The sequence below is a fragment of the Rhipicephalus sanguineus genome, chromosome 5 (assembly GCF_013339695.2).
Source record: "Rhipicephalus sanguineus isolate Rsan-2018 chromosome 5, BIME_Rsan_1.4, whole genome shotgun sequence".
NCBI classification, from domain to species: domain Eukaryota; kingdom Metazoa; phylum Arthropoda; class Arachnida; order Ixodida; family Ixodidae; genus Rhipicephalus; species Rhipicephalus sanguineus.
Window position 1 is genome coordinate 35,859,881 of NC_051180.1, and position 27,598 is coordinate 35,887,478.

Below are 27,598 nucleotides of genomic sequence, written 5' to 3' on the forward strand. Positions count from 1 at the left end.
AAAGTCAAAAGTATTATTTTGAGATATTGGGCCAAAATTCATATGAATATTGTCAGCGTGACGTCACAGATTTCGGTGTGCTTTCGCATTGCGGCCACATTGGCTCAGCGAGTTGGTGCGTGAACTTGAATGTGGCGTCGTCACTTGTGTTTTATTTTTGCGCGTTTCGTCGCGGCCAGATATTTGTGCTCTTGCTAATGTGAAAGGGTAATTTATTGACACGAGAAAAATTGTTTTCTGTTTAACGTGAATCACGGATTGGAACGAAGATCGAACGAGCCTACTGCAGTGCGTCAAAGGTTGAGCCACCATAACCTCGTTGCACCTCCAACAACCTTCCTGCAAAAGATGTTCCAGCTGTGAGGCTCATAAATACACGACATATGCGGTAACGGTAAGGCACAACTCCTAGCACTGCTAGTGCAGGAAGAAAAAAAAATAGTAAACTTCACGTACTCGAAACTAGTGTAACACAATTAATACAAACCACGAATCTTAATAATTTAGTAAAGATATCATGTGGTTACTACATTAATCACGAGGTGTTATTGTGAATGTTTGTTACGAACGTTTGTCAAAAATACGCTGATATACCGGAAGTGAATGATGGGCAAAGGCCATATTAGCGTTCCAAATGCTCTCCAGGGCCATGTGTTATGATTTTTGAAGCTATTTACGAAGTTTGTTTACTGAGTTGTTACCATTGAATGTGGAACTGACAAAAGGTGGTTGCTCCACCGGAGAGCTTGCTATCGTCAACGCGATCTACCGCACCCAGTTAGGTACTGCACGCAAAAATGGTAAGCCGATAGCGCCGGTTTGATTTCCGTACATTCCCAGCAGCCAATGAGCATCGCGGATTATGGAGTTATGCAAGATGGCGTACGTCGCTAACCCCCTATGCTTTTGCTCTGTCAGCTTCATTTTATCCCTGCCTTAACAAGCTAAGCTTAACTCCCCTCTGAAAGTATGGTCGGAAAGTCTCAATCTTTCGCCTGTGATGCTTTCGACACTGCTGAGCTTAGTTGTGCTTGTGCTCGGTCTGATGCTGTGTCATAAGTGGAACCCCTTCCTCGGAAGTGTAGTATGTAGTTTAATAGCTTTCTACGGCATCAAGAAGGTGCTGCAAGGAAAGCTAGACAGCGTGATTGAAAAGTTTTCCGGAAGGAGCGCCACGAAATGTCGGCTGCCGGAGAACGCTTTTATTCTGCCGGACAACGCCGTGAAATTTATGAGCCACCTTTACGGTGTACTCACAGGCAAGGAGCCTTCAGGCACGGAGTCGCAAATGGGCCCCACCTGTCTCACCTTGTCTTCTCGAGGCGAAGACGGCGACGCAGAGCGTCACTGTCCGTCGGACTACGTTACCGCAGAGGTGAAGGCTTTTGTAGACAACATAAAGACCCACTACATAGACTCCTGGTACGCCGCCGTGAGCAGCAATCAGGATTTTCCGAAGGAGCTCGAGTACATTATCGAAGATGTGTTGCGGGCACTTTACCTGCGACTCGGTTCCCTGGACGTGTGTAGCCTGCTAGAGAAAATGTTGCCCGTGGCTCAAGCTCACTATAGAAAATACAGGGCGTGCCTCTCGGCCGTGGAACGCGCCAAGAACAGCTGCAACGAATCGTGCGAAGCGATGCGGCGCGAAGCTATCAGGCGGCGATTTCAATTCAAACACATTGCCTTCGAGAGCGAAGCCTCGGAGCAGCAATATTTGAGAGGAATCACTTCGGTGTTGGTGAAGCTCCTAGAGCCACCTCACCTGCTCGCCAGTCCGGCAACAAATGCGCTTGTGGTGGACATCCTCACCAACAACGTGCTCGCCCGTGGTGTCGACCTTTTGTGCACGCCCGAATGGCTAAATTGGGCGTTGCTTTTTCTACTTTCAATGGAAGAAGACGAGGAAATACTTTCCATGAACAACTGTGATGTGGCGGATCAGCATACCGATCAGAGCAGCGTAGAGTGTGGTGATGGCGACTGTCTGTGCAAGGCAAAACAGGAGCCTTCAAGTGCGGACGCGTGGGCTACCACAGAGAGTGCAAGTACTGCCCAGTCTTCCAGTATCAAACAGGATGAGCGATCTATGTTGCCTTATAGAGAATATAGCTCATCCAGTCTCAGTTCAGCCAAAGGGAGCGAGTACCTGACTCTCCCAGCTGTTTATGTTGGTACGCATGACCACTCAATAAAAATCTTTAGTGCCAAGGATGTAGAAAAAGCTGTTGAAGCAGAAGTTTTCTTGGGGTCGTTGGTGTTCTCGGATATCAGCATAATACGCACAGAGTCAAGGTCTGTGCCTGGAAAAGGAGTTCACACTGTTTACTGCATCAGGTATGAAGTTCGCAAGCACAGCGATGACACAGCAGCACCCACGACTGAAGTCCGCAAAGTATGGAGAAGGTTCAGAGAATTTCTGGAACTGCAAGGAAACCTTGAAAGCAACCCACAGTTGAGAAAGCACCTGAAAGGAATTCGTGGCCCCAGCCGTGGATTGGGGAGCATGTTATCAGACAAGAAGAATGTCCAGGAGCGGCTTGTATTTCTGCAGCACTATTTAAAGCTTCTCTGTAGTCGCGAAGCTATTGTAAACAGCGAGGAGTTTCACAAGTTCCTAGACTTTTCTGACGAAACAGAGGAGCAACAGGGGACTCCAATGCGACGACAGACTTCGTCGAGTCGTTTAGACAGAGTCTTGAAGCAAGGAGTCAAGAGCACGTTGGAACTGCTCAAGACTGCTCTTCCTGGAGATGATCACAGTTCCTTAAGCCCGCTCTCACCTCTGGAAGGCAGCATGGTGTTGATGTCCGACTATCTACCCAGTGATCTCGAGTACTCGTTTGCTGAAGACAACCACTCTCAGCAGCTGCAGCAGTGTATGTTCAATTTCATCGACAACTTTGACCAGGCATCATCACCAGAATTCTCGCCGCCGCTCACCCCGAGCTTTTTACCGCTGCCCCAGGACCGGTCACCGAGCACTGTGTCATACAAGAGCACCCAGGAAGTGCTGACGCCCGAGGTCCACTTCCCGCCAACGGAGGAAGACGTTGTGCCATTGTGGCGGGGCAATGTTCCACAGACGCCGATGGAGCGGGTCGCAGAGTCCCTCCATTTAGACATTCCGCTCTTTGCTTCAGCAGTTGACTTTGTAGCAGACTCTCTCGAAGATGGCCATGTCTGCAAGTCGGCTAAGCTCGTCCTGTTTGTCGAACTCTTAATAGGCAGGGCACTAGAGACGTCCTTGAGGGATCAACTAAGTGAAGTCTTTGGGGTGGCCAATTGCACTTTTTATTTGCACAGGTTGCACGAACAGTTGTGGGGCTCCGAGGCCAGTGCACAGTTATTTGGGGAGGCACAGCTTGCTAGGGGCTTGGTAAAGGCTGTGCCTGTTTGGGCACAGCTCGTTTTTGGTGTGGAGAGTGTGTGCAAGGCGGCAAGGACACTCGCCAAGTCCGTACAGATTCGAGACCTGAACAAATGTCTAATTTACCAGTTGTTGGATATCCTTGTCGACTCCCTGCTCGCTCAGGACAACTGTGATGCCAGGCTTGATGAGAATGCCTGATAGATTTATGCACTGTTTTCTTTGCATTCAATACTAGCTTTATTGGCCCCAGTGTTAAGCCCTGTATAATCTGTGTATTCTATTCCAAGCCATCTATTTATTTACTGTTACCTGGACACCTTGTTGTGATGCTTGTTACATATCGTGAGTACACTGTGTACAATAAATCTATCATTCCATAGATGAAAGCTTCTACGGTTATGTGCCTTGTTCAGCAATATTTCTGCAAGATTTGATGAAACGGTGCAAGTATGAAAGATTTTAGTTACAAGGAACTTTGTGAAAACCTTCACAAAGGTAAATTTTACCCAAATAGTAGCAGAAGTTGTGGCACATGCACTAAAAATATTCCATATTATGAGGGGGTTTTAGAAATTATAGTTATGAAATTGCTGAAATTTATTAGTGTGACTTACAATTGAAACAAGGCATAAGTTCAGGAGAAGATGGAAGCATGAAGAGATGAAAAATCCTTGGAAGAGGGAGTCAGCAGGGTGGGCTATTGGGCTAGTTGGTTTTGCATGTTCGTTAAACTGCACTACAGTTACAAGGTACACTAGGTTAGGAAAGACACATGAAACTAGAATGACACCAGAGGCGCGAACTATCAACTGGGTTTATTGAAACGACAGGAAAGAAGGTGAATACGGGGAAAGGGTTCTAAAAAATTATAATAAAGTTGCGTGAGGGGGGGGGGGGAACCATGGCGAGCTGTTGTCTGTGGCTACCCAAGGGTTGACACGCTGAACTGGCGATAACTTTCCTGTTGATAACCTAGTGTACCTCGTAAATGTAGCGCAGTTTAAAGGGACTGACAACTGGCAAGAACGTGAGATTATATCCTGGAAATTAAGATCGTGAATTATAGTGACAGATTCAAGCATCCTTTTCGCGATCTGAGTAGGATTTATTTAATATGTACTGATGGGGGGGTAAGCCATGAAGTTTGATGAAGCAGCGCACAAAAGGACACAATGACGCACACGTTTACATCATTTTGTGTGTGCGTGATTGTGTCCTTTTGTGTGCTGCTTCATCAAATAGTATTTATATCTTTAAATCGTGCGTAAAAGTAAAAAAAAAAACGGTATGTCACGCAGCTTAGCAGAACAGCCTTGAAGCTGGATTATGGAGTCGTTCACTTTGCTGTACGAAATCTGATGTTTTCATGCGTACCATAATTAATGTATGTATATTATTATGCATCCCCTTTCTCTTCTGTGCTGCTTACAAGGTAAAATGGGTTTCACGCTGAGAAGCGGCACTGCCTTCACGGCAACTAGTGGAACATGTTGAGCTGTGCGGTGCATGCGCAGCAAACCTGCGCGCACAAATACGAACCGCTGTCGTGCTCACCTCCCACTGTTTGCAGCATGTGTTGTGTGTATATGACTTCATAGTTGCCGTAGATAGAAAAATTTTGATTATGTATGTTTCATGGTGTTTTCCGCATTACCGTTGCGTGATTAGACACTGTGACTGGTAAGCTTTCCGTTGCGCTAATGAAAGCAAGTACCATAAAAATTGGTTGTCGGTCCCTTTAACAAACATAAACAGGGGGTGTCACAGGAGCCAACTCAGTCCGTGTATGCGTCTGCTACATATGTATGTGTGTATGTGCATGAAGCATACACATACATGTGCTAAGGTAAGCAGTTGCTGAAGAAGACAAAACTACTTGTTGAAATGTGGGCTCCAGCTACACCCCCTGTTCAAGGATTTTTCATCTCTTCATACAATTCAAAGTATATAAATAGTGCATTGAGTTGGTGTTAACCAAACTTCTGTAATATGGAAGCTCAAAGGAACAGTACAGTGAAACACTACAGCTGATATGTCTAAGGTATTTTTGTTAGGAAGTGTGGAGGCATAGATTTAAATCATCTTATCCTGGGCAATGGCTGTTAAGAGTTTGCTATTGTATTAGACATTCTAGTTCGTCCCGCAGTTGACATAAATAGGCCACTGCCAGTGATAAAACCATCCACACTCAGTGGAACTGTAGCTGTCCCTATTCAGTGTTACACATTTACTTAGACATATATCTTGGCTGTGAGCCTTTAAACATATTTCGTCTTGTGTATGTAAACGGTGGTGTCATGAGGATCATGTTGCAGTTGGGCTGTCAGTAGTATGATGACTCACTGAGGACTCGCACAGTTAAGCATTAAATATGAGATGTAACATGCGTCACTTTTTGTTGATCTTGATTTCAGTATTCTGTGTTGTTCAAGCAGGAGCTGGGTGAGTACTTTGGAGAATTTCTCTCCCTTTTTAAAATTTTTTATACCGAGCGCAAGCATTGAAGGAAGCTGCATTGTGAGAATGCCCTTGTATGGAAATTTTAGCACTCTTACTCCGCCAGACGATGATTTCGTGGCAGAGAAAATTGTGGCTGAAGGAGCTGCTGATGAGTTTTCAAACTCTTCAAAGCCACACTGAACAGGCCAATTTAACTAGGAAACCTAAGCTCCCACAAACAAGTTGACAAGGCAGTGTGAAGAGGCTGGCACTGCTGTGCTTCTCGGTCGGAAATTCCAGTTTAGCTTTCCACACTGCATTTTTAAGTGTGTTGGCGGGCTAGTTGGTTGATGATCATGATAACTTTGAACAGCGCGACTGGACACAAACAGAGAGGAACACACAGACACACCCAAAGCGCTGACTTTCAACTGTAAATGTTTATGTTCATGTGCACGTGAATATATACATACGTGAGCAGCTGAAAACATAAAAACAAAGGTGATAGGTAAAGGTACGCTACAAGGACCCAAATGAGCATGTTTATCATCGCAATCACAAAATATTCCAACCAAACTTGGGTGACAAATCGAGAAATATAATTTCCTTGTTGAATAGTGACAGAGATGGCATGCTGACGCACTTATCATTCATTTTTTCTATTTCACAGGCTTCACCAATTTTCCTTGTCAATCTATCTTTTGCCCTGTTGAGAATAAACATTTTATTATATGTTGGAACACAGCCAAATTTTTGACAGTGAATAGCAAGATGCCCAGAAATTACTTTTGTCACATTGAACAGCGTCCAATTGCGCTGTACAAACTGTAACTGTTAAAAAAATGTAACGTAATGCTTTCCTTTTATGATGAAAGTGTCGCATAAGCACTCGGCTCCTGTTCAAGACATGTTCGTTGGGTCGTTTATCAAAGGCAATCAGAGCAAGAAGTATTCGCTTCCTGGAAAGAGAGAAACGTTATTCAAATACAGAGAAATCTCACTATTCAGAGTCTTCGCTTTAGGATACCAGGAGGGTAGCCCGCTTCTCTACACCGCTATTAGTTAACATTTTATTTGCTTCTCTCTTGCCTCTTACTAAACATTTTTGAAAAAAAAATGATTTTAAAACTTTAGCTGGATGGTGCTTTACGATTTCCAGTGTATCGCCAGAATTTTTCAGGGAGTCTTTCAAGTTGTATGCATTTAAAATGCAGAAGTGCTCCCAATGGACAATCACTGAAGTGAACTAACTGAAATTTGCAGCATTAAAACATGACATTTACATTCTCAATATTATAACAAAATACTGTAAAAGTCGCAAGGCGACCCAATGAAAACCTCAAGTTTGCAAATCTGGTGCAAAAAAGGATACCAAGAGTATATCATCGGCATCTGTTGCAACCATCTAAAGCAGACAGCATCCACGAATGATACACGGCTCTAGAGTTACACCATTAAGTTTGGAATAAATCAAATCCAAGTGTGAGGTAGAATAGCTCATTTCATGGTGAGTGCTGAGTTGTGGAATTAAGGGAGAGAGCACTAACTTCCAGCAGCTCTTATTTGTATAAAAGACTGGCCATATTGAGTAGAACTCCGCTTATACGTTCCTCACTTATATGTTTTTCCGCTTATAACATTTCTGACATCCAGTCCCAGCAAAGGATCTACAGACACCTATGTACAAGAATCCCCTTTTCCCATATCTTTCCTGCTACATTTTTGTGTGATACATTGCAAACTGTCACTGCACTGGGTGTGCTGAGGAGGTGCATCAATGAGTTTGGCGAAGTGAACTGCCACAAGGCTATCGAAGTGCTAGAAAAGTGTCTGGTTCTGGCAAAGCTGCAAAAGAAGAAATACCAGACTGTCATCACGGGCTTATTAGCACTTTCGTGACCGCACCTTTCCCATCGCTAGTGTGCTATGGATGACTTCAGGCTCAAATTTTGGTGCTCTCGGAGTGCTGCTGGACAGCCAGCACCATTTAAAGGGTAAAAGAGGCAGTATTTTATCAGTTTCGCTATTGAGTTTCTTTTTTCTGCCGCGGGGGGATTTTGAAAGCTCCTTCGCAGTCGGGGAGGTGAGCACATGTGGTTTCGGTTATGGCGTCGATGTCGCATGCAGGTGCTCCACAAAAATGGCAAATTTCGACGGATTCCAATGAATCTGAGTGTCAGTCTCCAGATGATGGTAGCAGCACAGACGTGGAAGACGACTTCGATTTGTCAGACTTCAGTGTGGACTGCGATTGTGTGTCGGACCACCCTGAAACATCAAAGTACCCAACAGCAACCACAAAAAATTGAAAATACCAGAACTGCAAACTCTGCTACAAAGAAAGGAAAGTTGCGCCGAAAAAAAAATGTTTTCTGAGAAACATGTGCAGCCAACCTTTGTTTCACCGCGCTGAGAAACTGCTTCGTGCAGTGGCACAATAGGCACTAGTGCTTCTATTTTTGTTTGTATGTAAATAACTTTTGTACTAACAGAGCTTATATTTGCAGTATTATTCTATAAGGGCATTGTGTTTAAAATGTATATTTCGATCTTTTTTTAATGTTTACCCTGTGCAGATAGCATTGATGTTTTCTTGAATTTTTTCTTTTTGTTACAATTTGGTATGTTTTGATAATTTTTTTTATTATACTTGGAATTAATCTATTGTTTCAAATTAATGCTGTTAGAAAGACCAATTCTTGCTCTGTCATTTGATACCCTACATTTTAGTGTCAATCAATTTCTGTGTTAGGAAAAAAATATTTCCTGGACTACCCAAAAACAACCGATTTTTCCACGGACACGAAAGTGTTAAGCCCTAAGCCGATTAATAAATTCTTCTGAGGTAGAGCTGTGTGCAATACACCTGCTTTATTAGGTAGTAGCAGTTTTTCCCGATTTGAACTGCAAGTTCGCATTATATGATTCCCGGCTACTAAGTTTCTTTTTTGTCCCATGGAATATGGATATGAGGGGTTCTCTTGTACGCTTTTAGTAAGGAAAGGCAAAAGGAGAGTGAATCGTATCATAAATCATAATGTTAATATCGGGTTTTATGAGCCATAACCACGATATGATTCTGAGGCACGGCATAGCGAAGGGCTCCGGAAATTTCGGCCACCTGGTGTTCTTTAATGTGCACTGACATCGCATAGCACACGGGCCTCTAGCATTACGCCTCCATCGTAATGCAACCGCCATGGCCAGGATTGAACCCGCTACCTTCGGGTCAGCAGCCGAGCACCGTAACAACTGTACGATCTGGCCAGACTATCATAAATCATCAATTTTTAAGTATGTGCCCACAGTTTCATCAAGAGAAGAGTTTTAAGTTCAGGTTCTGAGAGCACAACGGAAGGTGCATTGGTGTACACGTCACCGAGCTCACTTATTATTTTGTCATGAATGATTTCACATATTAGTTTGATGTGCTGAGCCACTAACTTGCATATATTGAACGGAGGTTGCCAGCAATTTTTTTTTTTTTCTGGTTTCACCAGAGTTGCCCCCAAAAATGCAGTAGGTTGTTACTTATGTTCATTTCCAGCTCACGATGATGCAATCTGGAGCTGTGCTTGGTCGAAGTCACCGAAAGATGGAACCAACCACATTTTGACTGGTTCCGTTGATGACACTGTCAAGTGCTGGAAATGGCAAGTTGACCTATTGACTGCAATTATAATTGGGTACATTTGAGTGAGTGTGCATTATTTTCTCTTGTACTTAGTAAGTGTTATTGTGAAACACATCTAGAGAAATCTATCTCAGTTCTTTTTTATGCAGTGTAAATCTTGAGAGGTTGCACTTGTTTATTTAGCCCATTTAACTAAGCAATGTACAACAAACGTTGTAAGTTAATATGAAACAAACAGGGATGCAACAGCTGCGCCATTTGCGCCAATTTGATACAATTCCTTATTTTTGTGCCAGGCTGAGCCAAAACCGTGAAATTTGTTAAAATTGCGCCACACTACGGCAAAATGCACGACCAGCTTAAAATTTTCTCAGTTGCGCAAATTCATCCAATACAGACGCGCAGACCCTAACCCTAACTCCCCCCCCCCCCCCCCGCGAAAGAAAAGAAAAAAGTCAGTTCACCGCAAGGACGAAGGAATAAATGTGATAGCAACAAATTGTATTGTTATATGAAGTGAGGCTGGCAGCAAGCTCTTTTGTATCTGATCTCGCGTAATTCTACAAAACGTTGGTGTAAGAGAATATGGCCGGTCCAGGGAAAGATGCTCTTTCTGCACAGTGTCTTCACATTGAGAACGCAGCACGTAGCTGGTTATACGAGCCGCCTGCTGATGGCTGCTGCGATAGCGCGTGCGCCAGCGATCGCGCCCTTAGAATCAAAGTTCAAAGTTGCTGCTCGAGCGATAACCCCCCTCTCGCGTCTTTTCATGCTCGTTCAAGACGTGCGGGGCGTTTCCTCTATGCTTCGATGGCAGGCTTCCCGAGCGGAGTGGTGTTATCGCATGCGCCCTCCGACCGACGGAGATGGGCTGGTTTGTTCGATATCTGCTTCAGCCGCGTTCGTCGCCCGCACTCGTGCGCTTTTACCTGCGGTAGAACATACTATGCACAGGGATATGTTATCAATTTGGACTTTATACGGGAGATGACGGCAAAAACTCGTCGAGAGTGTCCATATAGTTGCTACCGCAATAGAAAAGGACAGTAGTTCTCAAATTTCCTGATGCTTGTTTTGTTGCGTGTAGAACGCTTTTTAAGCCACTTTTGCCGCAGTACACTGGTGTCCTGCGGAAAAGCATACTGAGATTTAGAAAGGGCTATTAGTACTAGCTGTCAGGGACACAGCGCATTTTGTTCCTTGGTAAGTCATTCGTGCACGCGCCGTGTAATTGCGAGTACTAGTATGATCGCTGACGTCTAAAAAATTATTAGCAATGATTTGGAGCTGCTGTGTATGGCGTTTCTGTGGCCTTGAGAAATGATAGACAAAAGCGTATGCCAGTTTTCTTTTTTCGCTACCCCCACTTGCTCCTGCTTTACGAATCTCCCAAATTTCCAGGTTGCCAGGTTCGCAGGTCCACATTAGCATTTCCAGTGCCTGTCGAATTATTTCACAGGTCCTGCAAATGCTAATGTGGACTTAGTCATTGTTCGCACTGCGGGGTGGCTCAACACTCTGCTTTTATTGAAATAGCAGTGTTCACGTGCACTGCACAAATTAGGTGATGTTAAATGGTTTTTACATATTTTTGTTTTCTTTACTAAAAGTAAGCCTTCTTTGTTATACTGCTCCAAATTTGGGATTTCAGGGTAAAAAATTCAGTTTTTTTTTTCATAACCTGCTCCAAATTTGGATTTTTGTGCTCCAAAAGAAACATTTTGCTGCTCCAAAAATTGCTCCAAATCCTATTTCGGCTGTTGCACCCCTGAACAAAAGTGATAAAGGAACACTATATGAGTACAGTATCTTATTAAGATGTAAATAAGAATGTTACGTCACATTATTGCATGTGGACATATTGATAATCAAGGAATACAAGGTAAAAAGGGACACAAGGTCAGAACTTTTCCAGTATTCAAAATATTTGCAACGATTCAGCATATATACATATTTGTAGTCCTTTGTGCTGAAGCAACAATTTGTTGTGTTAGTAGCAGCAGCAGCTACTAGGATTGCCTGCACATTTGGTACATGTTCGTTTATGAGGTTCTACATCTAGTGCATGAAACAGATTACTATTAAGTTGATCACAGTGGCACAGCATCTCATTTTTTCTTTCTTTCTTTTTTTTTTTTTTTGCAGGGATGATGAGAAACTGGAACTGCTGCATGTTTTTGAGGGCCATGCCCTAGGTGTCTTCTCTGTTGATGTGTCTCACGACGGCAAAGGTGCATTGCTTTTACAAATTCGTTGTCTTGTTTCTTGCACCTGTATTCCTTAACAAAACATTTAAAAACACTGAATCAGCTTTTACTAAATAATCCAGAACTCTTTCTGTTGTTTCGCAGTTCCGTTTGGAAACAGAACATAAATGTCAATGTCCTACGTCTTTTTTCTAACTTTGCACCAAACGCCATCACCTGTGCTAGCGTAATGTCACGAATATTTACCTATTTTTCTGCATTTGGGTTGTTTTGGTGCAGCAAAATTTCTCAAAATCTTATTGTTCAATTTTTGGCTCACTTGGAATGCAAAATAGTCCGCCGTCACCAATAATCTATTAAATAGGCATGAGCAAGTGCCATCAAAATTCATGGTGAGCTAGAGCAGAAACTTTGAGTTGCAGCACCTGTCTTATTTTTATTTTTTGTCTTTTTCCTTTCACACCAAGCATTGTCTTATGGTAAGAGTGTCTTCCTTTAGTACTCTACATTGGTATTTTACTCATGTGTAGCTCAAGTAATTTTTCTTGTTAGTGTCCTTTTAACGATCATCTACTGAACAACCTATCTTGACTTTTCTTAACCTTTTCTTGTTCAAGGCAGCATACTAGACAGTGAACCCTGCGGGAACCACTTATAGCAGTGTTGCAATGTCACTTTCGATCGCTGTCCAGCTCAATTGGGATAGAATTTCTTAATCGCGATTGGCTCCCAGGGCAGGCTACAGAAGAGAGTCAATCATGATCTAGAAATGTGATCTTGATCAGGCTCGATCACAATCGAAAGTATGCCGGGTGACACTGATATTAGGAGGATTATTTCGTGCAGTGTGTATTTCTGTTGAAAAATGAGGTTGAGAACCATTTCTCAATTTAGTATCACTGATTTATTTGTAGCACGATGTGCACAGCAAACAGATGGTTGGTGCAGTAAAAAGATTGATGATGCAGAAGATAATATAAAAATGGCAAAACTATGAATTACAAAAAAAAGTGATTACAATGACATGATAAGGCATGTTATACGAAGATATTTTTCATTGTGTCATTCTCACAGTGGCTGCGTCGAGTTCCTTGGATAGCAACATAAAGCTCTGGGATTTGGAGACTGGTGAAGAGAAAAAAAACATTGATGCAGGTCCAGGTAAGAAAATGTGCAGCTTATTTTCTCCTCACTTAATATATTCAGGCTTTCATTGGTAGAGGAGGAAACCTGTGGGTATGCCAAGGCAATGTTCGCGAACAATGAAACAAAGGCAAAGAGCACAGCGCTCTTTGCCTCTGTTCGTTCTGTCCCATTTCCTATTCTTGTATGCGCTGATAATACTTTCTCATGAACAATGACTTGGAATTTCTCTGGGTTATTTTTTTCAAACACAGGGGAACAACTATGAGGTAGTGCAGTGAATTAATCATTGCTCTTATTCTCATTCTCTAAATCAACGTGAGGTTTTCAAACAGGAAGTCATCAATACACCACAAGATGAAGCTCATGCAAGACGAAGCTGTGTTATGCCACAAACATCATTGTAGCAATGTTTACTACCTGAAGCCTCTGTATTGGATTCAGTGCGGAATTATTTTCTTTTCACATGCAGACGAAACATGCCCTGTCAATTGATTATGACTCATTGGAAAACAGTATGTCATGGATAATAATAGAATTGGCAAATTTATGTGTCATCTTATCAGACGTATGAAAAACATGCTGCTACATATGTGATATTAAGTGCTTACTTCTTCTTTGTGTACAGTTGACGCTTGGTCCGTGACATTCTCACCCGACTCGCGGTTTCTGGCATCGGGTTCCCATTCGGGCAAAATCAACCTCTATGGTGTCGAGTCCTGCAAGTTAGAATCGTCGCTTGACACAACGGGGAAGTTCACGCTCAGCATCGCTTTCGTGAGTCATTCTCCGTTCTCATGTTCAAAATGCCAGCATGCAAGAAAGATCAATGTTCAATGGAGTGTGGTGTTTTGGACTATGTGGCCCATAAGGCCTGGTGTGCTTTTTCTTATTTAACACTGGGGGTCCTTTTTTTTTTCTTTTTTCTAAGTCTAGAAAATACTACAACTCGCATATGGTAAGGTATATTTTGGCCAGACTTGTCATGGCCCTGATGGCAGAGTGTGGGAACATGACTTGGCTGTAAAAAGTAATTGTGTACTGCGTTCCCAGGTGTACTGCTGATCTTGCACACGTCAGCAGAAGCTGCATGATTTCTCTGTCTAGTGCGAAAACCGGGATTGGTGTTCACGTTATGCCCTATTTAACGTTAGCAGGCGTGGTTTTCTGGACTTATTTTGTGCTCACCGTTTCCTCGCAGAGTCCGGATGGAAAGTACATTGCAAGCGGGGCCATTGATGGCATCATCAATGTGTTTGACATTTCCACAGGAAAGCTGGTGCACACGCTCGAAGGTGATTTTTTTGCTGACAACAATGTTTTTTATGCGACTAAAGATAATGGCTTGGTGCAGACTATTGTTGGCTTCGTTCTGAAGCAAGATGTGAGTGGTAAAGGGAAAGGGGGCCATGTAAAGAGAACGAAAGCACCATCTGTGCAGCAAACGAAGAAATTCGCCTGTAAAATTTTCTTTTTGTCCACTGTGTTTGTTTGGGGATTTTTAAAGAAAGGAGTCCAGCCTTCAAGACTTTCAATACTCACATGCTTGCAATGATACTGCCCACATAAAAGGAACTAAGTGAACGTGCTTATTGTTTGTCTAGTAGATTGTAGCTGCCCATAAATTTTGACAACCTGTCATATGCAACAAGTTACCGGGGTGGCATACTCTTCTAGCACACTTCCTCTTATCTGTTTTGAGACTGTTGCTGAAATAGCATATACTACTGTTGATAAAAACACATGTTAATATTTTTAGCTAGGGATGTTCCACTATTTGAGATATTTGAATACAGGTGAAACATGGAGTTGGAGAAACATGGAGTCGTTAGGATGGGCTATGCATAAGGTGCCTTTGTAATGCAATGCTCGGGACTTACATTTTTGTAAAATACATTAGTTATAAAGGTTGTGTTCTCTGAAGCTTCTAATGAGGCACTAAAAGCAATTTGAAAGAAAGCAACCTTTATCACATGTAGGCTCGAAGGATATTTACTCAAAACTGCCCATCATTTCTTTCTGAACACCTTTCTTGGTGCTGCATTGCAGCTTACAGTGGACCTAAGCAAAACCCAGCATAATTATATTACAGGCAATTCATTCGCATTCTATTGAGTACCTCCAGCAGTGAATGAGTGCATACACATGCTAATAGAAAGAAAGGAGTAAAGTTTCAGAGCTGTGCTAAGAATTTGGTGTCCCTGAACTAAGGTAATCACCTTAGTTCAGTGACATCCTCAAAGGGACGCTAAAGAGAAAAACAATCTTTCTCGTATTATTAAATTACTCTTTCACAGCACCGAAATCACCACGCTTGCCGCGAGAAGACGCTTTGTAAGCGAGAAAGCGCGCAAAAACAAAAATCAGGGTGGCGACACCACCTTGAAGTTCCAGCGCCAATCGCCACAGCGTCATAGATTTTGACTGCGTCTCCTAGGGCCTATGTAGCTCTTAATTGGTAAAAATGAAGCACATTGTCCTCTGTGTGGCCAGAGACTTAACAGGCCAAGTGCCGGGAAGTTTCATTGAGTCAAAGTCACCAAGATAGGAAAAATGCACCTTGAAATCCGTGACATCATGTGCGAAGATTTCAGCGTGAAATTTAAAAATGAAATTTTGACCTTGACTTTTCCTTCTATAATATACTTATGATGGTGAAATTAATGGCATTAGAGTTCTCAGAGTGCACTTTATCAATATAAACCGATTCATTGCTTCACTGTAGTGTCCATTTAAACACTACGCAGTTTAAATGTGGTTCATGCTAAGACAACATGTGAGGACAGGTGGAGACTTGCAATTTATTATTACTGTGAAACAAGTAAAGAGTATAGGCTTCTGTTTAATCAGTGGCAGGACAAGAACCCAGCTGCCTCAAAAGGAATGTGCAGTACGCACGGATTCAAATCAGACATCAAATTTTTTAGTACTATATAACAACGGTATTCGCGATTGCTCGAGATAACCACATCATTTCGCGCCGAATCTGGCCTATAAAGATAATATTGGCTCTGACCTACGCATTCGAGTCGAAATTACACCGATATGACCCAAACTAAAGACTGTAGAGATGAAAGTATGCGCGTTACTTAGCCCTAAATTGTCCTGTTTCAGTCCATGAGTCCCGTACATGCATCGACAGGAGAGTGCCTTCTTTGTTTGAATATCCCTGCCTTATCCTTACCGAGGCACTTCTGTCTAAAAAATACCCCATTTCTTCCTGATGTGCAAGTGATACTCTTATTTGTGAAGGGATTGACTATTGCCTTCATTGGCTGCCGACAAATGTAGATGTTTTTTTTCTGTGAAGATCTCCTCGTGCAACTTGCCATTGCATTGATAAAGCGGGGTGTCTGTAGTGTTGCTGCATGCGCACAGCAGCACTGGTATATTTATATTGTGCTACATTTGCTGACTGTGAGGATCGTGTGCTTACAAAGCGAGCAATGAGCAGTGCCACGAAGATGCTTCCATTGTCCTTAGCCTATGTTCTTTGTCCAATTGCAGGTCATGCCATGCCTATCAGGTCGTTAACATTCTCGCCAGACTCTCAGATGCTAGTCACTGCTTCTGATGATTGCCACATCAAGGTGTACGACGTGTAAGTAGTGCTCGTTGTTTGTAACAGTAGTGCAATAGAGCTGGGTAAAAACTTTTTTAACGTGATAGCGTTAGAGAGCTCGTGTCGCAGAAATTCCGGTGTCGGTGTCGGCACCGTTGGTTGTGAGTGAAAAATCGACCGTGAGCGAAAAATCGAGAAAGAAGCAAATAAAATAAAGAATAACAATTTCGATTTCATTGAGGATCGAACCCGGGCCGTTCGCGTGGCAAGCAGGTGTCCTACCACGAAGCCACAATGTTACTTGCAGCTACTTCGGAAAAAAACACTACATAAATGTTATGTAGTGGAAGCTGTCTCCTTAACGCATTTTGTTCGACAGGTGTCACGACGAAAACGAGCCCATTCGGCGATTTGTAGGCGCATTTGGGAGACCATCAAACTATGTTGAAAAAGGCCGGGATAGTGCAGCCATCGCCGCTAAAAACACACACGAACTTTCAAACAGCTCTAAAGATGGACAACTATGTCCATCTAACGGAAAACATATCAACAAGCAAACGCTAGATAATGTGCTGCCATCTGTGAGGCATTGTGAGACTCTTCATGGCCTCCGAGATGGCGAGCGCGCGGCGTGTATTTTGGAGGTCATGCAACTCTTGCTTTAGATAGAAAACCTGTGCCATTCGCGCGCGCGTGTGTGTGTGTGTGTGCGTGTGTGTGTAACAATACACATTAATAAGTATGCACTTAGTGGTTGAAGTGCGCACTAGAGGCCGGATTTCGCTATTGCGTTCAACTCTTAAAGGCTAAGCTTAAGGGTCCCCCAATTTTTTTTCTTACCTTTCTTTTCAATGCACATAGTGGATGTTAGCTGTTAGGCTAGGCACTAGTGATGCAGAACTATCGGTAAATTGAGTATCGATAGTATTGATAGTTTTTTTTAAACTATCGATAGTGTGGGCAAACTATCGATAGTACTACTATCGAGAAACTATCGATAGTGCAATCGGTAGTACCATGGTCAATATTACTAGCGATATTACCGCCACGCGTGTTTATTGCTTTGTACTGCTGACTCGAAAGTCACAGGATCGAATCCCGGCCGCGGCGGCCACATTTTCGATGGAGGCGAAAATGCTAGAGGCCCGTGTACTTAGATTTAGGTGCATGTTAAAGAACCCCAAGTGGTCGAAATTTCCGGAGCCCTCCACTACGGCATCTCTCATCATCATATCGTGGTTTTGGGACGTTAAACCACAGATATTATTATTATTATTATTATTATTATTATTATTATTATTATTATTATTATTATTATTATTATTGTCGTACGACGATTTATTATGAGACAGCAACGTCTTAGACAGTCGAGGTAGCACTCGCAGAACACGAAGGTAGATCGCGCGCACAGCAAAGGGACGAGCCGGACAGGGCAGCGGTTGTAATTCGCCAGTAGGCCGTTGGTGAACTTTTCGTCGTTGACATGCTGTACAAGCTCGAACGTACTGGCGGACGAAGCGATACATTCCGGCCCAGTAGAAACGTTGTCGTAGCCGAGTATACGTCTTCAGCTCATCGGCGTGACCGTTATGAGGAGCAGCATGAAAATATTCGCATATTTCAGAACGCATGTGCCGGGGAATCACGAGTAGCCACTTGCGACCGTCGGGTAAATAGTTTCGCCGGTAAAGAATGCTGTCATGCACAGCAAAGTGAGCGGCTTGGCGACGAAGCGTTCGAGAAGAAGGTGTGGTGTTTGGGTCGTCGAGGAAGTTTATTATAGCTGAAAGGGATGGATCCTTTCGCTGCTCGACCGGCATGTTAGCGACGTTGATGGGGGATAAAGATGCAAAGGACATTGATGCGGAGGCCACATCAACAGGCATCGGCGATCTGGAAAGCGCATCGGCGTCAGAGTGCTTCCTGCCCGATCGGTAGACAACGCGGATGTCGTGTTCTTGCAATCGAAGCGCCTAACGCCCGAGCCGTCCTGACGGATCTTTTAACGAGGACAGCCAGCAAAGGGCATGGTGGTCGGTAACAACGTCGAAAGGGCGACCATAGAGGTATGGACGAAATTTGACGAGAGCCCAAATGATGGCTAAACATTCCTTTTCTGTGACGGAGTAGTTTCTTTCTGCCTTCGTTAAAGTGCGACTGGCATACGCCACAACGTACTCGTCGTAGCCGTCTTTCCGTTGCGCTAGGATTGCACCAAGTCCGATGCCGCTGGCGTCCGTGTGTATTTCTGTAGGGGCTGTAGGGTCGTAATGACGAAGGATCGGTGGTGAAATCAGTAGGCGACGTAGTTGCTCGAAGGCTTCGTCACACGAGGTTGACCACGCGGAGATGCCGACGCTTGCGGTAAGCAGATTGGTCAGTGGCGCAATGATACTTGCGAAATTGCGCACAAAACGCCGAAAATAAGAGCAGAGCCCTATGAAGCTGCGGAGTGCCTTAAGAGTACAGTCAAACCTCGTTAGTACGTACCCGCTTTAAACGTACTAACGGTTAAAACGTAGTTGCGAGGAATCCCCGACCGAGCCCCATAGAGCCCAATGCATTCGCTGACCGCTTAAGCCGTAGTGGTTCGCCCTATGCCTACCGGTTAGTGCGTACCCTGCGCCCGAGATAACTTTTTGTGCCATAAAATTTTACTGCACCGCTGAAATTCTCTACGCCACAATGTGCCGCCAAAGGTTTTCCGTCTTTTCTAGAAGTGCGGAGATCGGTCGATCACCGATTCCGACTTCCACGCGATTGCGGCGACGCCTTTGCGGGTAAGCATCGGGAAAGAACGAAGGCTAGGCGGCGGCCACCGACGAACGTGCCAGCATGATTTATCGCCGACAACCTTATCACAATAAGTATCTTCAGCTATCTGGCCGGGCACGCGTGCAGCACAGCGCTACTTTAAGCCTACTGCACGCTTTTACTTGGCGACAACCTCAACGCGCTGGGCCGCCGATCGCTGCCGCCTCGTGCGGGGCTGTGTTCAAGCGCGCACCGCTTTGTAGAAACGAAAGCAGATCGCTGTTGCGGAGTTGAGCATTGCGGGTCGCGGACGCCGCGAAACCTCGCTGCATTGACGCTATCACGCTAAACGCACGCGTACGGTACAGCAAGCGTAGCGCTGTTGTAACCATAGTGCACGCTTTATTAGGCGACTACCCAACGCGCCTCCGTTCGCTGCCAGGACCGCTACAGCGTCGCGGAGGAAGCTCGACATCGCTGCGTTAACCGAACAAGCTACTCGCCGCATCTGTGCACGGTCTGGAATGAAGTGGGCACGAAGAACAATCCCACGACTGATGCGCGCGTGCGGTACAGCAAGCGGCCCGGTAGTGACGGCGTACGTGAGCCGAGCAGGCGACGCGCTGCACGCAACTACCCAGGAGACGATCGGCTCCACGCGGCCGTATCGCGTGTCAGTTTTCGTTTAGTAGCAGATCGCGGTACAGACGCATACACATATATTGCGGAATGCAGACACTGTCCGTTTTGTCGCTATGTCGGTCACTGCGTATCCCGGACCCTTTAATAGTTCCGAAATGCTCTTTGGCGTGGCCACCGCGCGCTATCGGGCGGTCGTGCGAGAGTGCTAGGATATTTTCTCCACTTTGGCAAAAAGAAAGAAAAGGCTTTGCGATGGGTACTTTGGACAATATTTGCTGTGGCACTCTATTTCTCTGCTGGCGGCGATGGCGTACGCCAGGAGAGGCAAATTTGTACTTGGTGGTTAATGCGTACTACCGTTTAGTGCGTAGTTATGCCGCGTTCCCGGCAGGTACGTATTAACGAGGTTTCACTGTAGTGGGCTTGGGGAAATCTGCGACCGCACGAAGCTTGGCGGGGTCAGGAAGAACACCATCCTTTGATACGACGTGCCCTAATATTGTTAACTTCCGGGCAGCAAAACGGCACTTTTTGATGTTCAGTTGGAGGCCTGCGGAGGAGAGGCAGGTCAGTATCTCACGCAAGCGATTGAGGTGCGTTGGAAAATCGGCCGAAAACACGACGATGTCATCGAGATAACAGAGGCATGTTTTCCACTTGTAGTTGCGAAGGATGGTATCCATCATACGCTCGAAGGTTGCGGGCGCGTTGCACAGGCCGAAAGGCATGACGGTAAATTCGTACAAACCGTCAGGCGTGACGAAAGCTGTCTTTTCGCAGTCACTTTCAGCCATGGGCACTTGCCAATAGCCCGAGCGAAGATCCAGAGATGAGAAGTACTCCGCGCCTTGTAAGCAGTCGAGAGCATCATCGATCCGAGGCAGCGGATAGACATCTTTGCGAGTGATTTTATTCAGCCGACGATAATCCACACAGAAGCGGATTGACCCGTCCTTCTTGCGTACTAGCACCACAGGAGACGCCCAAGGACTGTCGGAGGGGCGAATGACGCCACGCTGCATCATATCGTCGACCTGCTCGCTAATTACCCGTCGTTCGGCGGCCGACACGCGGTATGGGCGCTGGCGTAATGGAGGGTGGGAACCAGTGTGGATGCGGTGAGTGATGCTCGCCGTACGTCCCAAGGATGGTTGGTCGCAATCAAACGATGACCGAAAGTTTTGAAGGAGGGCGAGGACTTGGCGGCGGTATGGATTTGGCAGATCGGCGTCCAAGGCGGCTTCAAGAACGTCTGACGACGGCGAAGACAGTGATGGTGACGTGCAATGCTCGGAGGAAGTAAGGGCGTCGAGCTGATAACAGGGCGTGTTGTCGGAAGTCTCAATAATGTGAATTGAGTCAGTGGGCTGAACACGACCTAGTGATTCTCCGCGCAGTAAGGTTACGGGGTGCTTAAACGGATTGCAGACAAGCATAGATGATAATCCGGATGCAGTGGCGAGAACGGCAAACGGGAGAGGTAGAGCCTTCCGACGCAGAAAAATAGGCGACGGCGTAAAAAGTACGGTGGCGTCTGTCGCGGCGGAGCAAGATACGGGCACAAGGACCGACATTTCGGGCGGCACTTCCGTGTCGGATACAACAGTGAGCTTTGCGGCTTTGGTTGCAGAAGGGTCGGGCAATACGGATCCAGAGAATGGGAAAAGTGCCACTTCGGCTCGAGCACAGTCTATGATGGCACGATGTTGCGACAAGAAGTCCCAACCGAGTATGATTTCATGGGAGCATGAAGAGAACACGAAAAGTTCGACAACGTATACAGCGCCGTCAATGACCGCTCTTGCGGTGCACGCAGCATGCGGTGCTACATGCTGCGTACTTGCAGTGCGCAGTAGCATGCCAGATAGCGGGGTGGTGACCTTATGCAGTTTTCTACAAAGCTTCTCGTCTATGACAGAAACGGCAGCCCCAGTATCAATAAGCGCTGTTGCAGCAGTTCCTTCAACGATAACGTCCAATAAATTGCGCGGCGACTGTGCAGGCCTTGTAGAAGTCGCGAAGCGTGCAGTTCGTGCCTGCGGAACTGCAGCTGCTAGTTTCCCTCGCTTGGCGACTGCCGACGACGTAAGGGCGAAGGCGAGCGACGACGTGGGGAGGGTGATCGATGGTTAGCGAAAGGACGTCGAGGTAGCGGCGAAAAGTCTGGGTTGGAACGCATGGCATTACCGGTATCATCATGCGAATAGCCGTATCCAGGTACTGCAACAGTTGGATTACCAGAAGGCATGCGACGATTGCAGAAGCGTGCGACGTGGCCGGCGAAACCGCAAGCGAAGCATATGGGCCGGTTGTCACGTGTGCGCCAAGGGTTCTGAAAATGGCTGCGAGGTGGAACTTGGGGCGACAAGGGAGGTGGAGATGGTCGTGGTCGCATCGCGGCAGGAAACGCGACGGGTTGATGCGCAGGTCGCACTGCGACTGCAGCATAGGTCAGAGGTGCTGTTACGGGAGCGAATGGTTGAGCCAAGGGCAGCGACTCGGCAAGCTCCTCGCGGATGGCCCTTCTGATGGGATCAGCCAGAGGTGTGGCAGGCTGTACAGGGCGATCGCCTAGTGGAAGCATGGACAGTTGGCGCGCCACCTCTTCACGAATGAAGTCCTTAATCTGGCCCGAGAGTGCCATATCAGACGCCGGGTTGGCGGCAAGCGTGAGACCCGAGAGCGAGTTGGCAGGTGTAATAGCGCTGCGCGCAAGGACCCGCTGTCGGCGCAACTCATCGAAGCTCTGGCAAAGTGTGACGATGGCCGCGACAGAAGTAGGGTTTCGCGCAAGGAGCATCTGGAACGCGTCGTCCTCGATGCCTTTGAGGACATGCTTCACTTGGTCCTCTTCGCTCATGGAGGAATCGACGCGGGCACAAAGGTCCACGACATCCTCTATGTAGCTGGTGTACGTCTCACCAGGCAGTTGAGCGCGCTGGCGTAGACGTTGCTCAGCGCGGAGCTTTCTCAGGGTGGGTCGGCCGAAGACTTCCGTGAACGCTGTCTTGAAAGCGGACCAGGTCTGTAGTTGACGCTCATGATTGTGGAACCAGAGGTTCGCAACGTCAGCGAGATAGAAGATGACGGCACGTAGTTTGGCCGGGTCATCCCATTTGTTGTGCTCGCTGACGCGCTCATAGATCGAAAGCCAGTCTTCTGCGTCAGTCTCACCTGCTGCGCTAAAGACTGGAGGGTCCCGTTGCCGCTGGACGGCGCCGCAGCTGGTGGAAGGGGCGGCGGCTTCAGGCTGAATGTCGACAGCGTCGGTCATAGTGCTTGAAACAGGTGGCAACGTTCGGTTGCGAAGTTCCAGGTTGAGGCCAGGGATTCCAGCAACCTCCACCAGATGTCGTACGACGATTTATTATGAGACAGCAACGTCTTAGACAGTCGAGGTAGCACTCGCAGAACACGAAGGTAGATCGCGCGCACAGCAACAACAGAAGCGGAAGCTCTTCTTTCTCTTCCTCACTACATTATTATTATTATTTTGTTTTGATGTACTCGGGTTTCACTCACAAAGACTATTAGCAATGTTTGACGCAGACCGCGCCGTAATGTTTGAGAAGCTTCACGATTGTTTGATATCATTCTGTTAAGATTACGCGCCGGATGCGAATAGCCAAGTTTATTCGAGAGCTTACGCGAGCACCAGCGATAACGCTGGAAGGTTTGATGACTGATGTATAAAAGACGACGAGTTCCACCGATGATGAGATTACTCGACGGCCAACGACTGTTCTCGCCGCTGTAAGTGCGCAGCGAGTATCGCTTGTATTTTGAGTTATGATTTTCTGGGCACAAGTTCGCCTAAATAAAGAGCTCCATATTTCCCACTCTTGCTGCAGCATTCTTCGTCGTTACAACCACGTGAGAATACTGTAAATAGTGGTGTGAATAATGATGCTGTTGCGGGCCAGCCATATTGCCAAAATATTTGCGATAGCCTATCAGCTTCGCTTAATTTATGAGCTATTCTTCTCAAAAGAAACAAATTATTTCTGCAGTGAAAATAGCGGAATATATCCATCAGTAAATTCACATCCAGAGGCAACCAGTTACATCTTACAATTAACAAACTTTAATAATAATAATATCTGGGGTTTAACGTCCCAAAACCACGATATGATTATGAGAGACGCCGTAGTGGAGGTCTCCGGAAATTTCGACCACCTGGGGTTCTTTAATGTGCGCCTAAATCTAAGCACACAGGCCTCTAGCATTTTTGCCTCCATCGAAAATGCAGCCGCCGCGGCCGCGATTCGATCCTGCGACCTTCGGGTCAGCAGTTGAGCGCCATAGCCACTAGACCACCGTGGCAGGGAATTAACAAACTTTGTTCGTGCTTTTTTTTTAATTTTGAAATCCTAAAGCTCAATATAAATTTGAAGCCGCGCAGTTCCACCACATGTAACGCTTTCCTTTCCGCTACAGCTGAAAAGTTTGACTTTATGATCACGTGTCAGCAAAGCGCTCTTGTGAAGAACACAAGCATGCCAACTTTCTTGCCCTTCGGCCTGCTCCTCCGCTCCACTGTGTACTACGCGCGCGGGGAACCAAGTTTATGCTGCAATGAGTCCGCGCTGTTCATTTTATACTATCGATAGTACTTACTATCGATAGCGCTATCGATATTATTTTTTACCATTGATAGTTCGATAGTGACTCAGCGATCGATAGTATCGATAGTACCATCGATATTTCTGCATCACTACTAGGCACCCACAGCAAATGAGTCCCCCCCCCCAGTAAAACAAGTCCTGATGCAGCCGTTTAATGACACCAGTGCTGTTTGGAGCAATGAATGCTTTAAACACAGGGCACCTTCATCAAAAAGACTGATTTTGCCATTCCCCGGAAATATTAGCTGAAGTGATAGGTCACAATGAATGATTGTAGCATTTCCAAATTCTAATGCACCTTTAATGTAACAGTTTGCAATGCACAGTATTTTGAATTTTGAACAAGTGATGACACACAGTGCACGCATATGTTTTTCAACTCATCTGTCATTTCATTTGTATCCAAAAATTCACACAGAAGCGGCGTTTCGTGCTGTGTTTTTCGTACCATATTTGTTTAAATTAATCCAGAACGAATTGGAACTCTCATCTGCTCTGATGGCAGACCAACAAGGTGTCGATATTTTCTTAACAGTATGGTAGCATCATCTATCCACTGTGTTTTAGTCGCACAGCCAGTGGTTTAGCCAGAAGGGTGATGAATACCTGGCGTGCTCCTATATGCACATGCAGCATTTACTGGAAGCTGTAGATAATGTGTTCAGTGGCAAAAAAAATGAGAGAATTGTTCATGGTAACTTCGATGGCATATTCTGGGAGAGGCAATGATGTGGTTTTTGTGTGCGCAGTCATTCCTCGTGTGTAGTGTGTACTTTTGCTTACGCATTGATCGTCTCTTCCAGCCAACATGCTGGTCTTGTGACCACGCTTTCTGGCCATGGCTCCTGGGTGCTGCATGTGGCCTTCTGCTCAGACAACACTCACTTTGCATCAAGGTAACTGTTGTCCTATAGATGGCAATCTGTTTCATGCTATGTAATGAGGTTTAGGTGCAGATCAGAGGCCAGCTACGACAAAATTTTGTTTTTACATACAATTCATAGAGATGGAAGATAGACTTCATTACAAATGGTGTTTTACTAGAAGTGGAGAAGCTCTGAGGCTGCACATAGAATACGGGGTCTGTGAAGAACTTAATGTCGTCACATTTTGAGTAAAACAGTTTTGTTATGTACATTGAAAGGCTGTTTTATAATGTGTAGACCGAACCTTGTTAACAGTTAAAGGGACCCTGAAACGGTTTTTTGAAGTTTTGTCAGCGTTTAGGCAGGAGCATCATCACATAATTCGCACTAAAAATTACTTGATGCACTGTGTACCACGGCCACTACGGAGAATTTTATCTATATTCTCCTTCTCTCCACTGCCTTGCCTCCTCAACTCATGAGACATGCTGGCATCGCTGATCGAAGCGATCTCATAAGCTCACCCGACGGTTTCAGCTTCACCCAGTCATGGCCTCCAAGATTGCACACCGAGCGGTTGCGCGCAATCTCGGAGGCCAGGGCTCAGTGCGCCCGGCAGCACGTCATCTGGCAACAGAGACGAAGCTCGCGGAGTGGTTGATATCTGCTCCGACAGGTGCAGCCACACTACCGGCCGATCTTATTTTATTCTCCTGTACGGTGACCTGCAAAGGCATGCGGACAAACAAAAAGAATTTGAGAATGATCACCGATAAGCGTAAACTTGGGCAATATGGTTGTGTCCTCAGGGGTGAAATTACAGCCGCAGACACACGGATCGTGTTGACCGGATAGCAAGAGCACGATGCTCATTGCAGCGACGAGCTGAAGTGATTCCGCTTGCCAGATGACTCACAAACATTACACGATGTCGCAGCTTTACAAGTCATTAATTGCTAGATATGTGGTGCACAACACAGCTAGGGCAATTAGTTGTGTTTAAGAAAAGAAACCTTGAGATGAACACTCTCACTCAACTCACGTCGACACGGAGCGTATTGCAACACAGTCAGACGACGCTCGCTGCCCACAGGAGGCCCTGTGACTTAGACTGGACATATCCAATCAGATCAGTTGCCAGTGCTACATGTATTGGAACAATTCTACGTGTAAAAGGCGCGAGAAGTTGAAAACTTGTTCAGCCGAGCCACTGCGATCTGTAGCGATTCACATGTTTAAAGTCTTGTAATAAATTACACACTTGAGGCAGAGAGCTTAAATCGATCTTCAAATGATTTTTAGGACTTGCTTTACCGGCTCAATGCGTTTATACAAAATTGGCAAAACTATTTCAGGGTCCCTTTAATGACCGCAAGTTGCACGTTCATAGGGGAGCGGAAGCCTCGATACATACACATGAGCACGCGTCGGTGGCGTCGCAACACTTCGGATTCGAACATTAGCGACAGTCTGCGGTGCTCCATTCCTTCTTGAGTGCAACTGCTGTTGGCCGCCTTCCACTCAGAAAGGGCGGCTTACATACGGATGCTTTCGTTCCAATAATCAAGTTCCATATCGTCCTTACGTAAAGGATTGGGTTTGTGTTGTCTAAGCTGCATACTTTATTCCTTAATCTTGTTTCTTGCTTGACTGCTGGTAGTGCTGAAGTGCGGTTCACCTCGTGAGTTTAGTTTTTCTTTCCAACTCGCAGTTCGTCAGACCGGACAGTGAAAGTGTGGGACCTACCGGCGAAAGAGTGCGTCCACACGTTCAGCGAGCACTCTGATCAGGTCTGGTGTGCCAAGTACAACCCCATGGGAAACCGCCTGGTCTCGGTTTCAGAAGACAAAAGCATCATAATGTATGACTGTCCTGTGTAAATAAACTATGTCTCACTACTGCCCTCAATTTTTTTGCCGATTTGTTTTTGCATAATGAACAATGGAAAGGAAAAAGGAGATGTTTGCATCACTCAATAATTACCCCAATCCGTGAATGTTGCGGCACTTGCAAGCTATGGGCGTTGGCAGGGGTGTGCAAAAGGGGCACCTGACCCCTTTCCCAAGCCACAGCAACACCTGTCCACTCCCCCCCCCCCCCCCCCACCAGGCCACACCAGTGCTACCCACAACCCCCACCACGATGCAACACAGGTGTTTGCACCTCCCAAGACAGTCCTGCCCATGCCCATGTTGCAAGCTCACTATTTAGATTTTTTTTCATAGAAAAGTATGAATTCACAAGGACTGTGGGATATTAGTGCTGTGAAGATTGGTAAGCTTTTTCAATTATATTTATTCTATCCTGCTCTTCCCGTGCTTGAGGAAAAATATGAAGAGTTTATAGCTTTGTT

The 27,598-nt window shown here is 45.6% G+C and overlaps 2 protein-coding genes across 2 annotated transcripts; both read left to right on the forward strand.

Annotated features, from left to right (window-relative positions):
• The first annotated feature begins 624 nt into the window (after window positions 1-624).
• On the forward strand, window positions 625-27,146 carry LOC119393504 (WD repeat-containing protein 61). Its single transcript, XM_037660562.2, has 10 exons — window positions 625-800; window positions 5,788-5,815; window positions 9,360-9,465; window positions 11,592-11,677; window positions 12,728-12,814; window positions 13,425-13,573; window positions 13,998-14,091; window positions 16,304-16,397; window positions 25,183-25,275; window positions 26,957-27,146. Exons 1-10 carry the CDS (start codon window positions 798-800, stop codon window positions 27,123-27,125), a joined length of 909 nt encoding a protein of 302 aa, XP_037516490.1. The 5' UTR covers window positions 625-797; the 3' UTR covers window positions 27,126-27,146.
• On the forward strand, window positions 853-3,759 carry LOC119393503 (uncharacterized). The gene has a single exon (XM_037660561.2). The coding sequence runs from the start codon at window positions 1,001-1,003 to the stop codon at window positions 3,569-3,571; it is 2,571 nt and encodes an 856-aa protein (XP_037516489.1). The 5' UTR covers window positions 853-1,000; the 3' UTR covers window positions 3,572-3,759.
• Window positions 27,147-27,598: the final 452 nt, after the last annotated feature.

Excerpts from the sequence above, each read along its gene's own strand:
- LOC119393504 (XM_037660562.2), top strand. Across the intron at positions 11,678-12,727 it reads TGTGTCTCACGACGGCAAAG|TGGCTGCGTCGAGTTCCTTG; the intron begins GTGCATTGCTTT and ends TCATTCTCACAG. Across the intron at positions 12,815-13,424 it reads AAACATTGATGCAGGTCCAG|TTGACGCTTGGTCCGTGACA; the intron begins GTAAGAAAATGT and ends CTTTGTGTACAG.
- LOC119393503 (XM_037660561.2), top strand. The coding sequence starts at position 1,001 with ATGCTTTCGACACTGCTGAGCTTAGTTGTGCTTGTGCTCGGTCTGATG.